Source organism: Phoxinus phoxinus (genome assembly GCF_949152265.1).
Source record: "Phoxinus phoxinus genome assembly, chromosome: 18".
Taxonomy (NCBI): Eukaryota; Metazoa; Chordata; class Actinopteri; order Cypriniformes; family Leuciscidae; genus Phoxinus; species Phoxinus phoxinus.
Window position 1 is genome coordinate 3,358,954 of NC_136893.1, and position 17,011 is coordinate 3,375,964.

Sequence of the window (17,011 nt, forward strand, 5' to 3'; positions counted from 1 at the left end):
TTTGGTTGCGTTGTGAGTATTTGCAGTGTGTTTCTGTATTCAGTTGTGTTGTGAGTATTTGCAGTGTGTTTCTGTATTTGGATGTGTTGTGAGTATGTGCAGTGTGTTTCTGTATTCAGTTGTGTTGTGAGTATGTGCAGTGTGTTTCTGTATTTGGTTGCGTTGTGAGTATTTGCAGTGTGTTTCTGTATTTGGTTGCGTTGTGAGTATTTGCAGTGTGTTTCTGTATTTGGATGTGTTGTGAGTATGTGCAGTGTGTTTCTGTATTTGGTTGCGTTGTGAGTATTTGCAGTGTGTTTCTGTATTTGGATGTGTTGTGAGTATTTGCAGTGTGTTTCTGTATTCAGTTGTGTTGTGAGTATTTGCAGTGTGTTTCTGTATTTGGTTGCGTTGTGAGTATTTGCAGTGTGTTTCTGTATTTGGTTGCGTTGTGAGTATTTGCAGTGTGTTTCTGTATTTGGTTGTGTTGTGAGTATTTGCAGTGTGTTTCTGTATTTGGTTGCGTTGTGAGTATTTGCAGTGTGTTTCTGTATTTGGTTGCGTTGTGAGTATTTGCAGTGTGTTTCTGTATTTGGTTGAGTTGTGAGTATTTGCAGTGTGTTTCTGTATTTGGTTGCGTTGTGAGTATTTGCAGTGTGTTTCTGTATTTGGTTGAGTTGTGAGTATTTGCAGTGTGTTTCTGTATTTGGTTGAGTTGTGAGTATTTGCAGTGTGTTTCTGTATTTGGTTGCATGGTGAACTTTTGCAGCACAACTGATGAAGATGTTTATTTAATTTGTGGGTTTTTTTTCTATTTGCTGTTTTTTTTCTTCAATTGCAGCGAGTACTCTTGGCCAGTATAAAAATAATAATACCTAGGAACATAGTAGTATACTTTAAAGTGCAAAAATTATATGTAAATAGTAAATTATACAAGCATGTTATGTTCACTTTACTATAGTACATTGACATTACTATACTTAAAGTAAACTTAAAAATATACTTGAACATTAAGTATACTTCTTTTTCATAAGGGTTATCACTAGAAGACAAGGTCATTGTGCCATCTCATGGAAGTATCATCATCACACAGAAGCAGCATCTCTTCTCTGAGCTGAGCAGATCCTCACATGATCAACCAGAAATACAACAGTGGCGATTCCCACCAGACCAGACAGAACCAGTCGAATCAGAGCCTCAGTGCCGCCACAATGATCCAGACAATCTTAAACAGAAGAGACTTATTCATAAACATCAGTCACATCATATGTCTTTGTTTGTGGAAAAACAGAAGCTGCACGAGGTCACTGCGGCAGGAAGAGAGTTTTGTGGTAAATTAGTTTAATACCTTCATGTCGTGTGCAGATCTCTCTCATGTGAAGACGGACGCTCTTGTTGCTCACTGGATTTGCAGTCGTGCAGCTGTAGATCTCTGAATCATTATAATGAAGCTCTAATGGTAAACTGAGGATGATGTTGAGATCAGGATTGCTGGTCTGGATCATCATTTCACTCCCTTTATACCATGAGATGGACACGTCTCGATCATTCCTCACAGAGCAGAGTGCAGAGCATGTCTTCTGTGGCCACAGTGATGTACCTATGGACATCTGTTATGAGATTAATTCAGAACATTTTTGAGAACCTTTACAGGCTCTTGCAGCTGAGATTCAGGGGTCAGGAGTGTTAAACAGCACAGCTTTCTCTCCATTGCCACTATGACACATTACTCATCCCTAGATAAAGGAATGATAAAGGTAGTTAAATTCCTGTGGTTGAAATTGATGTCGATTAACCGATTGTGCACTGTAGTTTTTAGCGGCATCTAGTGGTGAGGTTGCGAATAGCACCCAACAGAAGACGATGTTATTGCAAATGTTACTTGTTCATCATTGTGTCAGTGTTTTATTCGCTGACTTAAGTTATAGCTTCTTCGCACGAAGAACAACATAGTGACAAAACGCGTTTGTCCGTTTAGGGCCACCGTAGAAACATGTCGCCGAATTTCAATGTATGTGGACCCGCGGTGTGTGTAGATAGAAATGGCTCATTCTAAGGTAATTAAAACATAACGGTTCATTGTGTAAGGTCTTTATAAACCACTCAAAACAGAGTTATGTATATGATATTGCATTTCTGTCAACAGATCCTTCTTTAATATTACACAATGCACCTTTAGGCGTGGCATTGTTGTTACTCTATGTAGTAGTTTGCTTTGTTTCCTGCCTGTGGTGTCCTTGTTTTAATGTTCATGGTTTACTGTCAGCTTCTCAGGGAGTGGGTGCCTTTTCTTTTGTTGTCTTTTACCATTTTCTTTTTGATATTGTGTTTGTTTTGTCCTTTGATGACTGTGGTTTCACTGTGGTATTGTAATTAAAAGTGTAAAAATATGTTGTTGTCGGTTTATTTAGCAGCCTCAGGGTTTGTACATTTAACCTGAACTATATGACTGTCAACAACACAGTGAAGAACAGCAGAATTTAAGTTGTACTGCAAAACTGATATAAATGCCACACAAGCATCATTTTTTTTGGCATGAACTATCTGAACAAATTGCCTAGATCTGGGCCGACACTAATTTGATGTCTGGGTGATTCACTGAAATGAATCTGACTTCCCAGTTGTATTGTCAATAAAATGAATCAGTGAGCCAAACAAACTGATTTCTATAAGAGTGAGGACGAAAGAACAGTGCTTATTCATCATCTGTAACAACCATAGATATTTATACATAGATTCCTCATTAGTGGCTGAATCAAAGCTGGTCCATGAACATTCAAGAGCAAGTTGACTGAGTCTGCATTGTAGTTATGGTTAACTAGCAAATGCTACATGCTTGTGTTGTGTAGACCAAAACATTATAATTGCTAAACTAACACAATACAACAAGACGAAGACGTTCGCTAACACAACATTAAAAAGTTACCATAGTTTATAGACCTGCAATATTGAGTTAAATGTATAAAAAAGATAAAACTCGCCTACAGAAAAGATAAAACTCACATATAGTATGTTACATAACCATTGATGTAGTCTGCTACATTAATAAACTGAGAAGGTGGGGGACTTACCTTGAGTTTGGTTTACACTAAGTGACCTGATGGTAGGTACAGAAACAGCCCCTTTAAAAAAAGACACAAAAGCATCATCTTTAAATTGTAATTGGCAGGGAAACCAAAGAAGGTGGAAGGTGAACAATGCATGAATGTGCCCAGTGGCTGCTTATGAAACAATGAAATGAAAAATATGATTTGTCCTGGGAACCAGCTCAGCACTTATAGTGGCTTCTGAATGGATTATCAATTTGTTGTCACTGCTTTATATGTATTAATCAAAGTGTTGATTAACAATTTTTTTCTTACAATTTCTGTTTTCTCACATTTGTGACGTAATACCTTATAATGTGGGCATTTAATCACACGCTACATGCATGGTTCACAATTTAAAAAATCATGCGGAAATTTAATAAATAAAGTCAGCATTACGATTACCTTCCCCTCCTTTTTTACGTCTGGAAAAAACATATGTTGCGTGACGAGGGCATTTCTAAAAACACTGGTACCCCAGGACCACAATATTAAGTGATCGTGTCAAACACCCACTAAACATCAGACGTCTATTGGACAGGCAGATCATGTCTATATTGGGTCAGTCGGTCCGAGAACAATTTTTGACCTTTATGCAACGTGCAATCTAGGTCCACAATTTGGACGTCCAACCATGACCCAACTGGGACGTCATATTGACATTCAACATTTGACCTTTGAAATGGGTAAATTTTTGGACGTCATTTGGACGTCTATGACAGGTGCAGGAAATTTACATGATTAATATATAATATTTTTTATTTACAAATATCAACATTGTTGTTATCAACATGATTAATACATATGAATACAGATTATTAATAATTATTTAAGACCGTTTTTCAAAAACTCCATTTGATTGTCTCAGCACCAGGTGATAACTGGAGTTTACCTGGAGTTTAACTGGAGCTTGCAACGCAAGATCATGGGTTCGATTCCCAGGGAAAGCAAGAACTGATAGGAATATAAATGTGTAATGCAATGTCATAGCCTGGCAAGCCAGACTTACATCAAGATGTTTAGTCTGGCAACTCTCCATAGACGCGGCTTAATCCGAGGGGCGGGATAAACGGTTGTGTCTCAAAATCCCTCTGCACGCAATAGGATAGCGCTACAACCAACCAGAGCAACGAAGTCAGAGCGGCAAAGATCCGGTCCAGCAAAACTCAGAACACTTCTTCTCTTTTTAAGAATGACTTAAGTGCCGTTCTTTGCTCTTTTCTTAAAGACAAACTTAACTCCAAGTCCTCCAGAGTCGCGGCCAAAGCCGATTCGAAAAACCGCTGTTCTCCATCCGCAGCCGCCATTCTTTGTTTTCAAGTGGCAGCCGTCGCAACTCTGTCGTCATATGTTAAGCCCGCCCTCGCCTACTCTATACACGACGTGATTGGCCTGACCCAATTTAGGTTTTTGCAGCTAGAAGGTCTATGGAGAGTTGCTAGACTGCCCTGGCTGCACAATACAATTTGCTGCCGCTAGGGTGCGTCTAGATTTCTAGGCTAGCAATGTCAGTCACTTTGGATAAAAAGCATCTGCCAAATTCATAAATGTAAATACAATGGTACAGAAAACACGTCCTCCACCCTTTTGAAACATGGGACTACAGTTATAGAAGTTGTAAAAAAATTTGTCTAAATTTGATGTTGAAAAGACGTCCACAAACGACCACATTGGACTATAAATAACCCTTACACGGAGGTCCCACGGATGTCAACATTAGACGTGCGGTAGATGTCGAAACTACATCATCTGGAGGTAACTTTGCGCAGGGGGGCAGATATTCCCTCATTAACCGACACCCATTCCTCACCCTTATTGATAGTTTTTGATATTTTTGTGCCAGCTGCAGATAAAACTTACCATAAACATCAACTTTGAACCTTCTCGTATGTATGGATCCACTATGGAGAGAAACTTCATAGAGTCCAGAGTCGCCGGTGCTGATGGTCCAGATGGTCAGGGCTCCAGTCTTTGGGTCCATGTTCACTCTGCCAGTCAGCGTCTCCTCATAAAAAGGCGCATGACCGCGATACATCTGCGCGATACGGACCCTTCGATCTCCCCTTTCTAACAGCCATGTTGCTTCTCTGAGACTCTCAAGCTCAGCGTCTCGAGTTTGCAGAGTGAGAACATCTCCCTCCATCACAATCTTTAACTCGTCCCACTCGCCAGTCACTAAAGCATAAAGCATTTTAAAACTAATTAGATACAAACTAAAGCTACAATAAAACAAAGGCCTACAAACCCCAAACGTGGAACGCCTGATACTTCCTATAAAGGCGGGCGTACACGGTGCGATTTTTTGCTGTTTTACGAGCTCGCAGATAATTTTTTCACTCGGGAGAAATCGAGTGCAAATCGGTGATGCTCGCATGGTCGCGGCTCGCAGCGTGTGAGAGGAATTACGAGCCGAGCCGAGCACGTTATGAGCACCTCCCCGACCTCCCGATCATTTTTAAACATGTTTAAAAAATTCGGGGAGTCGGCCCGATTTTCACCAGCTGTCCCCTATTGCCAAATCATACACAACCGCCTAGATCGATGGGGCTATACCTCAGTGGCAGCAACCACACAGCGTGCGCATACACTGTCACACACACACACACACACACACACACACACACACACACACACACACACACTCTCTCTCTCTCTCTCTCTCATGTTTTTATGTTGAACGGAATGGCTACTGTTACAGTATCTGCATTTGCACACACATTTCTGTCATTTTTCTATCTGAAGCTATTGCCTGAAACATTGAAAGCTCTCACAGAGACTGTGTTTAACCCATAGACTGTAAAAAAATAGGTTTAACCGCCAGCTCGGGATAAAATTCGTGCAGGAGGACAGTCGTGCCGTGTACCAGCTGCTTTGACGCGATTATCAGTTTAACTGACTCGTAACGTGTGCAATATCTCACGACCTCCCGAGTGTCCGAACTCGCACCGTGTACGCCCGCCTTAACTATAACTTGCATACAGTCATAAGCAATACTGTATTATTTTTTCTGTAAACATAGAATACCTGTTAAAATATGACATTTTTCATATGATTTTTAGTCTGGCATATAAACGGAGTAACAACTGATTTTTACATATACAAAGGCATTTTTCACAAAATTACATAAAAATGATAATGGCTTCTTTATATTTAAAAGATGATACTTGGTAAATTAAACACAATATAGTGAGGTCATGTGACAAAGAGGTTTGAAATGTTATTGTTGCATAATGAATATTTAACATATTTGTTTAAAAAAAAATTGCTGTATGGAATTATGTTGAAACATTTTATGGAGTCTAAAAACAAACAAACAATAACAAAAACGAACACAAATTAATTAAATTTTTTTGATGCACTGCCTTAATTACACATGACACTAGTTAACAATATCATTAACACTATTGAAATAATATCCATTAATTCTAAAAATTACATTGAAGAAGTAAAAACAAACAAACCTAAACTAAAAAGTCATACTGAAAATAAAATGGAAATAAAAACTAAATTAAAAACTATAATAACGCTGCTGTAAACTTACTATGCTGTTAAAGCGTTCAATACAAAAAGTAAAAAGGAAACCTAAAAAAAAGCTGTGGCAGGAAATGGTCGTATCACAATCCCCGATATGCTTTTATCATAATTCTATATTTACTTTATGCCACTCTCATGACCACATCCACAGAATTAACTATTGAGTTTTACATGAAACTTGTGACAAAAGTTCTACATATAAAACCAAAAATAAATATTTTTTTTCATTCCTCAATAAGTTTTGTTTCTCCAGAATAACCCATGAAACTTTCTATGTTGAGGTTTCAGAAAATGCTTTTCAATACATCCACTTAAACAACGTGAATCAATAAAATATATTTAAAAGATTTATCCTACCCTCCACACTGATGAAAAACACGATGAAAATCCAGATGCTGATGGACATTATGAACAATTATCAGGTATTATAAGTTGTGTTGAAGCTCTTGATGATGAACCGCAACCTGATCTGATGAACATCCAGTGAAGATTTAAAGTCTCGATGACTTTCATCAGGAAGTGACACACTGACCACAGGATCAGATGTTACCTAAAAACGTCTCAACAAAGAACAATTTAATCACAGCTTTTCACTAATAATTTCATCTATTAATAAATCTACCCACCAGCCCCCCCCCCCCCCCTCCCCCTCAGGAAGTTTAAATATCCTAACTTGAATTTAAATGAGAAATTATTTACAGGTATTTCCTGAATTATTATGATCAAATATTTTTCTGTAAAATACTGTGAACTATAGCAACATCACTCATGAGCTAATGTAATATACACATCATCACTGTGTTAGTTATTACACAGTTATTACCTTTAAATAAAACAGCATGCAGCATAACATCAGTATTTTCTAAATCAGACAACAGAAACCATTTATATCCCAACAGAACATTAAACACTAGATCTCTAGATCTCTATCTGTAGTGGCCTGAATCACTTATCTCTGGTTACATAATTTAATATAATGTTAGTTATTAATTTCGCATTGCGTTTTGTAGCTCTACAATACTACTGCATAAAATCCTGCAGTGCTTTTGATTTTATAAAGTCATTATGCAAGTAAATTTTTTTGACAGGATCATGTAGACACACCCAGACATCAATAAACCGCGTATGAATCTCAACAATGGTGCAAAGTATTCAGATAACTCAAAACAAAACAAGCTACTCTAAAAATAAATAATTGTTGAGATTCATACGTTGTTTCTCGTTGTCCTTTTCTGTGTTTAAAATACACAGCTCAAATCAATGTATAATGACACACACACACACACACACACACACACACACACACACACACACACACACACACAGGATGATATGAGATATCAGGCCACACGAGGATTATATCATCAATAAGTAGACATCTTTAATTTCTCTTGCACTTTTGCCATAACAATAACTTTAAAAACACACAGTTAAAGCAGCCAGAGAAAAAAAAACAATATTAAAAAGTCAAGGGTCAAGAAAAAAAGAAAGAGAAACTCTGATCTCCATAATGGTGACTTCAAACTTTATTATTCTCAATAAAACATCTAATCTTTTGTGAATTTCCAATAAGAACATTAGTATGAAAGAATAAAGTCAAACTGGATTGTAATAAGTGAAGATGCAGTATTGAGAGATCTGTTAGTGTTTGATGTTTTCTTGCTGTCAGTCATCTCACTGTTTTTTTTAAAGATTTTTTTATTTACAGTCAAGATATTTGATCGTAATAATTCAGGAAATAACTGTAAAATAATTGTTATTTTGTCATTTCATTTGATTTTTTTTTCAGAGCAATGATGCCACAACTGTCCATTTGCGCCATCTGGTGGTGATTTTGCAAACTATTATTTGATTTAGCAAATTATAATTGTACATACATTTGAAAGTAATTTAAGAAAACAGAAAAATACTGTATAAATAAATACAGTATATTTCAGTATTACAAAAGATAATTACTGTAATTTGCCATCAATGACATAACAACAGCCAACTTTGTAAATGTACACATTGTTTGTCATTTTACAGAGTTTTGAGTACAATTGAAAAAAGAAAGAAAAAAAATGACTGGAAACAATTGATGGATTAAATGGATTGACTGTTGACAGCAACATCAATAGTCTGATTGGCCTCATATTCACCATTCCAGATGTTTATATGATTCAGAGAACATGCAGAAGTCGCTGTATGTTTACAGTGTCTCTCATGAAATATGACAACACATTCAACAAAAAATTATTTTGATATGAGTGAATCTATGAGATCTAACTTGCATGGATTGCTGTATTATCATCAGAGGGGCATGCAAATGATGCTGTGTGAAGCGAAATATAGTGGCCAAACTTTGTCCAGAACAACAATTTCTAAGTGGAATGTATTTCTGATAATGCTGTTGATCAAAACCTAGACAAAAAAATTAATTTGAATTCTGTCTGTGACACACGCACGCACGCACGCACGCGCGCGCGCACACACACACACACACACAGATTAGACACTGGAATTCCAAAGGTATGTTTTACAGTAAGTCATGTGCAACACAACATCCAGTTACCTGACAAAAGTTTGGCGTCATTTGGTTTTCAGCCAATCAGATGAAGATCTCGCCTATGCAAATCATCAGCGGAGTTAGTAACCTCTGACAGTGACACGCCTTAGTAGCCTACAGTTACCTGTGTAGCCTAATCGTCCCGAAACCGCAACAAAGATGCCCGTCTTCATCACAGACACAGTGTCAGTCTTTCTCACAAGTAAGTGTTTTAATAGTTGACACAGTTCCGGATCGTTATTACTTACTTGATTACTTAAAGTGCAAATAAATATATATTTTGACAGGTGCAGTTGAGATGTCGGAAGCAATGACAGGACAGTTTCGTCTATGCTTTTTGCCTGAATGGTGCAACGCCAGTCAAATCAGAGTCAGCTGTCAGAAAGAAAACGACATGAACGAAACTCTGATTGCACAGTATTGTAATGATTCGCCCAGCTGTCGAAAAATGAACAAGTCCGGAGTGTCACTGGAAAAGGACCAGGATAAATTATGTCTAACTATCACCAACGATAGTTATGATTCGTGCTTTTGCGAAGCAAAGATTTTCTTTGACGATGATCATGAGAAAAATGCTGTCGAATTTAGCAATTTTACTGTCGACTTTAACCGTAAGCAATTTCTTCAATTTTATGCAGACCAAGTAATTTCACTGTAGCCTACATTTTTGGCCATATAGCATATAAACGCACACAGCCAATGGAATGTGTTCATTATATCACAAAGAAGTAGGCTATAGCCTACGTTCAAATATGTGTTACTTAGAATCGCATGCCAAAATATTATGTGATGAGTGATTGAACCAGTGACAGTTCTATCAGCGATCTCAAGGATACTTCATGTTAACTGGTTATGCCATTTGTCCGTTTATCTGGTTATCCATCTCCATGTTCCTCGGTTCTGTCAACCTATTGATGCATTAATGTTCAGCAGAACTGACGAGAGCAGTGTTTTTACAGTAGCCTACAGTATTTTCTTATTTAATAAAGTAGGCCTACACATGTTTGATTACTTCCTGTTTATCTGTGGTGTTCTCTTGAGTAGGTTTACCTTCTTGTACATTAACCATATGTGGCCATTACATATTAACTAACAGGAAAACTAATAAATAGCAGACCAAGCTGATTGAGTTTCATTGATTGAATTGATTTTGAACTCTTAACTGTTTTTGTTCCTTGTTCGTTATAGAAACTACCAACACTTCAACCAGCACTGAACTTACTGATGCTTCTCCCAGCTCAGATAAGGGGATAATTGCAGGTGCAGTTATCGGACTGTTCATCATGTTGATAATCGGGCTGTGCATTTACAAAAAGGTAAGGACAGTCAAAATCTGTGTTGTTGAAGATTTTTTTAAAGGAGTTCACACAAAAATATAAATGGTCATAATTTACTCCCTCTCATGTTGTTCCAAACTTTTATGACTTTCTTTCCTAAACCACAAAAGACACTTTGAATGTGGACCCTAACTGACAAGCTTCAAAAAGTACAAAGTACCACAAAAATGGTCCATATATAACCATGTTATATTCAAAGTGTCCTTAATCACTTAGTTTGAGGAAACGGATGGAAATTTAAGATATAAAAAATAAATAAATAAATTCACCTTTTACACTTTAAACATTCAAACATGACATGTCACAATTGGTCATGGAATACAAGAACCAGTGACTTCACAATATCTGGAACGGTTATGACTGTTCAGGAACGAACCCAATCGCAGACAGTTTGCCAAACACACAGGGTTTATTAATGACAAGAATAGAAAACAAAACCCACGAGGGGGCAAAACAGGACTGGAGGGCAAAAGCAAAGACAAACTACACTAAGACTTGACTGATAACTAGACTAACAAACAGCAACACAAACTAACAATTCTCATTAAACAGGATACAGACAAAGTACTCACAAGACTGTCACAGAGATTAACACGCAATGATTGACAGTGAACCGGCACAGGACAGCAAACACATGGGGATTAAAAAGGGAGAAACTAATGAGGGGAACAGGTGACACTGACTAGGTAATAATGACAAGACGAGGATAATAAGGGGGCGGGGTTACATAACGAGACAACACAAGCACATGGCCCAAACAGGCCATGCGCTTGTACACAAAACATACAGAAGTCAAAGTTCTGTATGTTTTGAACAAAACATACAGACATTCTGTCAAAACATTCTGTATGTCAAAACACAACAGAAGAGAGAAAGTCGTATAGGTTTGGAATTACATAAAGTTGAGTAAATAAATGTAAACAGACTTTTCATTTTTGGACAAACTATTCGTATCATTAATTAAAAGTATTGCTCAGGACAGAAGGATAATGGTTCACCATAATTATTATGGACCTCATTGTGTAGATTTAAGTCCTAAGAATAAATGTAAAGGTCAATAGTGTCCGGTTATGGGAAAAAAACAAGCCATGAAAATGACTAGGGATTGGTCAGGGATTTTAAATTCATTCAAAAATGTATTCCTTGTTAGTATGCTAGCATGGCGAGCAGATATTATAATTCAGCATAATTACATAATTACAAATAATTTCTCCAATATCTCCTCATCTTCAAAGACAAGAGATGATTTTGTATTGTAGTTGAGGTCAAGCAAACCTATTTTTGAAACAGTTGACTTAAAACAGTAACAACAACTTGAAACAACTCTTTAAAAGTTCAGTGTCACTGTCCAAAGCACTGAAAAGAGAACAATTGGCAGTGTTGAATTTGCAAAGAGATAAGAACATTTTTGATCATCACCCAAGAAATGACTAAATAAGATTTCTTAATAGACTTTTTAACCATTTTATAATATTTGTCCTTGCTTCAGGTGAAGTCCTGCAGGAAGAAAACTGGTCCTCCAAATAGCAGAAATGTAAGTATTACATATGCAAATGCGTATACAGAATCTGTCAGAGCACTGCCCTCAAGGCTATGGCTCCGACAAACATTATCATTTTAGTCGCTCCTTATCAGCTACTGTATGTTCATGAGAATGGAGTGCTTATATTGTGCATTTAAAAAAACAACTTTTCCAGTGTTTTTTGACAAATTTCATGCAATCTTGAATTGAGAGCAGACTAATGAATTATTGAAAATGAATGCATATACTGAGGTGGTAAATACATGGCTGCCACAATTTGGGTGTGCATTAATTTATACCACAAATACTACATCTCAAGATACTGTGTATATTTTTAATTTCAAGACACATATTTCCCCTAAAACGTTCGTATACTCACTGCTTGAGTATAGAGTATAGAACTACTCACACATTCAATTTGATACACAATACTGAACTCTTATACTCTTATGATATTTTAAATATAGACAAAATAGAGTAAAACATTTAATTGTAACAAAAAATTATTTCTAAGACATGATAAAAAAAAGAAAAAAAAAGGTACTTGTAGTGGCGATCGTACCACAAAAAAAGCCACTTGAGGGAATTTGAAGTCGTCTCCAACGCGTAATGGTGCAAGAAATCAGGTCTGCCACGGCATTCGATTAACACTTTATTTTATGCAGAGTAGAATTACTTACAGACACTGCTGCTTGCATTGCTGATGTAAACTGAGCTCGTACATATGCAAGCAACAGTAAACATGATGCTAACAGCTGAACATGACAAAATTCATCACGAACATCCACACATGCACGCATGCACGGTTGAAAAACTGTGTGGCTCCCCCAGATCGTAATTCCCTGTCGCTATCCACCTGTGACTTCCTTATGTAGTCTCCGTAACCACTGTGAAGCCCTACCTATGCCCCCTGGTGTGCAGGTGGAAGAGCGTCACTCCTATCCAACTTAACACTAACAAAAAAAAACGTATAACACGTATAAAAATTGGCTACAACAGTACTGTTCATGACAGTGCTAAATTTTGTATTAAATAAGGGGTGGACTTAAATTAGCTTAGACTTGGTCCTGGTCACCAATGCACAGGGCAATGGTGACACCAGAATACAAATATATTCATGATTCTGCTTAGAGTAGAAGCTTATGTGTCTATCATAATTCTGCAGTTCAGCTGTGGCTTACTACATGCATTTAAAAAGTTAAAATATTGTCAGTTTAAAAAGTGTTGTCAATTATTGTGAATTAAAAAAGATGTAATGGCAGTACATGATTATCCAGTAAAATAATTAATTTTAATTAACTGTTAAAATCAGACCTTTCCTTTGACATCAAAACCAACAAATTGCATTAATATAATACAATATATTCATCATTATATATAGTAGTACTACCATTAAAATTCTGTAAAATTGTTGATTTTTCCACATCCAAAATGCATATTGTCAAATTTTTGTTATATTGTTGTAACACTTCCCGTAGTATACTGATAAATTTACATCAAGAGAAATAATAGATCTTTTTAAGGAAGTAAATAAAGGAGTCAAAATAGACACGCACACACGCACACGCGCACACACGCACACACGCACACACGCACACAGGTGCTTGAACGAATTGTGTGTGTGTGTGTCTATTTTGACTCCTTTATTTACTTCCTTAAAAAGATCTATTATTTCTCTTGGTGTAAATTTACAGATTTACAAAATTACTAGCACAGAGAGCCCAATGGAGTTAAAGACATTAGAAAACGGAGATTTGGGAGAGAGGGAAGCGTTGAAAGTGGATGAAGAGACATTGGAATTCGGCCAGAATGGATGACAGGATAGAAGGAAGAATCTGAATGGATGGCAGACACCGGTAAGTTTCTACCACAAATGCAATGTTTGATTATCAGAACATTACATAACTCATGTTACATTTTGATATCATAAAGGATGTGTCTGTCTTTGCCCCTTAGCCCACACTGATAAATCAAGTTAAGTTATTTTTTTCTTCACAGGCCAAGATTATGAAAAAAGTAACTCCTTGTGCCACTTCAAACCTGCTGGGAAGTTAAGTAACTTAGTTTTACTTGTTTTAAAAACTTAATTATCTTGGCATTCAAAGCAGTCAACTGGCAAACATACCCCTGTATTCTGCCCATCTTGAAACATCGGGCCGTGCATGTATTGTGAAATGAAAGACGGCGAAAATTTAACATGAGTGTACCCGCACCAACGGTCGCACTCTCGATGATTATCGCTTTATGGGAACTCATGGTACATCTTTAAAATGAAACGAAAAGCTTGTGAACCCGTGGCGTCGGTCGCACTGGATGAGGAGCTCGAAGATGGATCATTAATATCACTTGTGCTTAAATAAAGTTTTATTAATAAAAAAGATTCGATTTACTGTTTGGATTTCTACCTTTAACATGAGTAAAGAATATGAAAAGACTAGGTAGATAAATACTAGGTTATTGGTAAACCTAAGTATGAGTCTAGTCCAAAAGGAAATAGTTCCATAGAAATATACAGAGCTACTACAAAAACGCTAGTTCAAACATAAAATCCTAAAGATGGCGTGCTAGATAGTTTCACTTAAATGCATGAACATAACAAGTTTGGTTGCATGGACAACCCTTAAGTGTGCGCCATCCCTTGATCATTTACAGCCTATCATATGCCTTGATAAAGTGCTACGAGTGACAAGTAAACAGCCAAAAATGTTACAAGTTATTTGGTGGTGGGGTCAGTTTGCCATGTGACATCAGTGTCTGTGGACTGGCGAGAGGCCATCTTCACATGTCTAGAGAGCTTTGTTCCTCAATACCAAAAACAGCCACGCCTGAGTCTCCTGTCCCCGTCCTCGTCCCGAGTCCAGAGGTAACATACGAGATCAACAACAAGCACAACAATGGAACAAAATCATTTAAATCAAAAACCAGAGCAACTACTTTACATTCTATCTACATTTTCCTCTTCAGAAATGTAACACTAGTAACACTTCCTCTGCCTAAGTGGTTTACTCTGGACAAAATTCTGGTCATATTGATAATACATAGAATACAAAAATCATGGTAGATGCCTATGGTAACTGGGTTGTTAAATCAAAAGAGGAATGGCATAGATGCTAATATTAGTCTGTCTGTCTGTCTCACCCTTTTCCCGAGGTTACCATAGTCAACCGTATCCAGTCCGTATCCAGACCAGATGGTGGAGTTGTACCGAGAGACAACGCAGCACTTCACGGCCAGCGCAGACCTCCTTGACTAGACAAATCCTCGGTATACAGATCATTATTGCCAGGTATGAATGCGTCATTCTAGGACCAGTTTTGACTGGTCCAGCGCAGTTTTAACAAGTAGCAAGATCATTGCCAACGTCCATTGATAAGCCAGTTGTCTACTGCATGGACTGTAACTCGTACTTTTCCACCAGATGCCAGCGTGACACATACTGATCTTCAAGCTGAAGAAACTGGATGCAAAATGTTTTAAAAATATCAGTGCACATATTTCGGCTTAAAACACGGTGTTCATTAATTTAGTCCAGAGGAGAACTGGCACCCCCGACTGAGTCTGGTTTCTCCCAAGGTTTATTTCTCCATTACTGTCACTTTATGGAGTTTTGGTTCCTTGCCACTGTCGCCTATGGCTTGCTCAGTTGGGGCGTAAATGACTGATATTCAGTCATAATATTAGTCAGACTGCACTGACTCTATCAGATGAGAAACAAAACTAACTGGACTTCCGGTTTTGGATGCGAATGGAGTAGACGCGTCTACCTCGTGCTCCCTGTACTAATCTTCTATTTTATCAGTTTATAATCCTCTACCGGTTTATTTTCTCCGAATGTAATGAGATAACAAGTTTAATATACACGGAAGCAGAAAATGGCATCCAAATCAACCAAGCATGCGAAGAAAGATGCAAGTAAAGACGGCGCGATCACGGCTCATGGCGAGGTCTCTTGCCGTCTCCTTCGGAACTTGACAGGGCTCATCGGGCTCTGATCGCTAAGATGAAACAGGGAGGGAGGCTGAGAGCGGTAATAGTTTGTTTTCATCGGTATCAGATCAAGGAGGCGGTGATACGTGAGGCTCGTAAAAGAAGAGGATCCTTGCAGTACCGTGGCAACTCGATCGCCATTTACGATGACTACAGTCCGGAAGTTCTGGAACAGCGCGCTCAATATCGAGGGGTAATAGCAGAGCTGTACAATCTTGGATTTAAGCCATCCCTCCTTTTCCCCGCAAGGCTGAGGATCCTGACTAAGGAAGGTGAGCAAAAGATGATTGCATCGTTGGATGAGGCCAAGGAATTTTTGACGGCTCACCGTAGTGCCACTTAGTGCTATAACGGCCGTTCAATAAACCTGATCGGTGGGGCTTAAGACTTTATTTACTTTTTATTTCACGATGGAGCCCGCTGTACAACATTGACTTAACTAACGTTACGCTAGATTTCACTGAGCTCTCTGACATTATATAAACGGTTTGCTGTTCAATGGAAAGTGTTTTACATCATGCGGTCATTTCTAAGTTTCTAATGACTGACTGGTGCTGTGGTATTTGATACCACCGTTGAATTAGATTTGTTGTAGGATGCATCTCGTCTATTTAATTTTTAAATTTTTTAGTGCAATCACAAATACTGCTTGCAAAAGTTTGATTGCAATTTTAGTTTACTTTAGGTGAATTTTTTTATTATATATATATATTTTTTTTATATACATTCTCATTTATTTTGATTTTGCCCCAGTGATCATTAAATTGGTCAAATGTTTAAGTATGATCCAAGGATCGTTATGCCATGGGTCTGCTCGTATGTTAAGCGTACTATTTGATACTGTAATGCTATCTATGTGTTGTATAATGAGGATACTTTGATTTAAGGGATTGAGGATTATATAAGGTAAGGCGAAATAAGGAAGTGTTCAGAACACTTAGTTTTTGTTCTAGTGGGTAGTTTTATTGTCATCTTAATGTTCTTTGAGGGTTGGGTTGATTTTGTGGGTGGGTTGGGTTTC

General features: G+C 37.6%; 2 protein-coding genes across 3 annotated transcripts in view; one reads left to right on the top strand and one right to left on the bottom strand.

Moving 5' to 3' along the window:
• Window positions 1-1,021: 1,021 nt before the first annotated feature.
• Window positions 1,022-17,011, bottom strand: part of LOC306986409 (uncharacterized protein) — a 242,215-nt gene continuing 226,225 nt past the window's right edge. The window contains exon 11 of the mRNA XM_079589616.1: window positions 1,022-1,204. Coding sequence (XP_079445742.1) covers window positions 1,065-1,204 — 140 coding nt within the window. The 3' untranslated portion in view covers window positions 1,022-1,064. The remainder of the gene's footprint in view (window positions 1,205-17,011) is intronic.
• LOC306986412 (uncharacterized protein) lies at window positions 9,228-16,492 on the top strand. 2 transcript variants are annotated; one of them, XM_079589620.1, is made up of 7 exons: window positions 9,228-9,346; window positions 9,432-9,755; window positions 10,333-10,460; window positions 11,971-12,015; window positions 13,698-13,859; window positions 14,002-15,289; window positions 15,422-16,492. In XM_079589620.1, exons 1-5 carry the CDS (start codon window positions 9,304-9,306, stop codon window positions 13,818-13,820), a joined length of 663 nt encoding a protein of 220 aa, XP_079445746.1. In that variant the 5' UTR covers window positions 9,228-9,303; the 3' UTR covers window positions 13,821-13,859; window positions 14,002-15,289; window positions 15,422-16,492. The 2 variants fall into 2 exon arrangements, with proteins under 2 accessions (XP_079445746.1, XP_079445747.1); XM_079589621.1 differs by lacking the exon at window positions 15,422-16,492 and having other exon boundaries at window positions 13,667-13,859; window positions 14,002-14,895.

Coding starts and splice junctions, on each gene's coding strand:
- LOC306986412 (XM_079589620.1), top strand. CDS start 9,304: ATGCCCGTCTTCATCACAGACACAGTGTCAGTCTTTCTCACAA. Junction 9,347..9,431: donor AGTGTCAGTCTTTCTCACAA/GTAAGTGTTTTA, acceptor ATATTTTGACAG/GTGCAGTTGAGATGTCGGAA. Junction 12,016..13,697: donor GTCCTCCAAATAGCAGAAAT/GTAAGTATTACA, acceptor GTAAATTTACAG/ATTTACAAAATTACTAGCAC.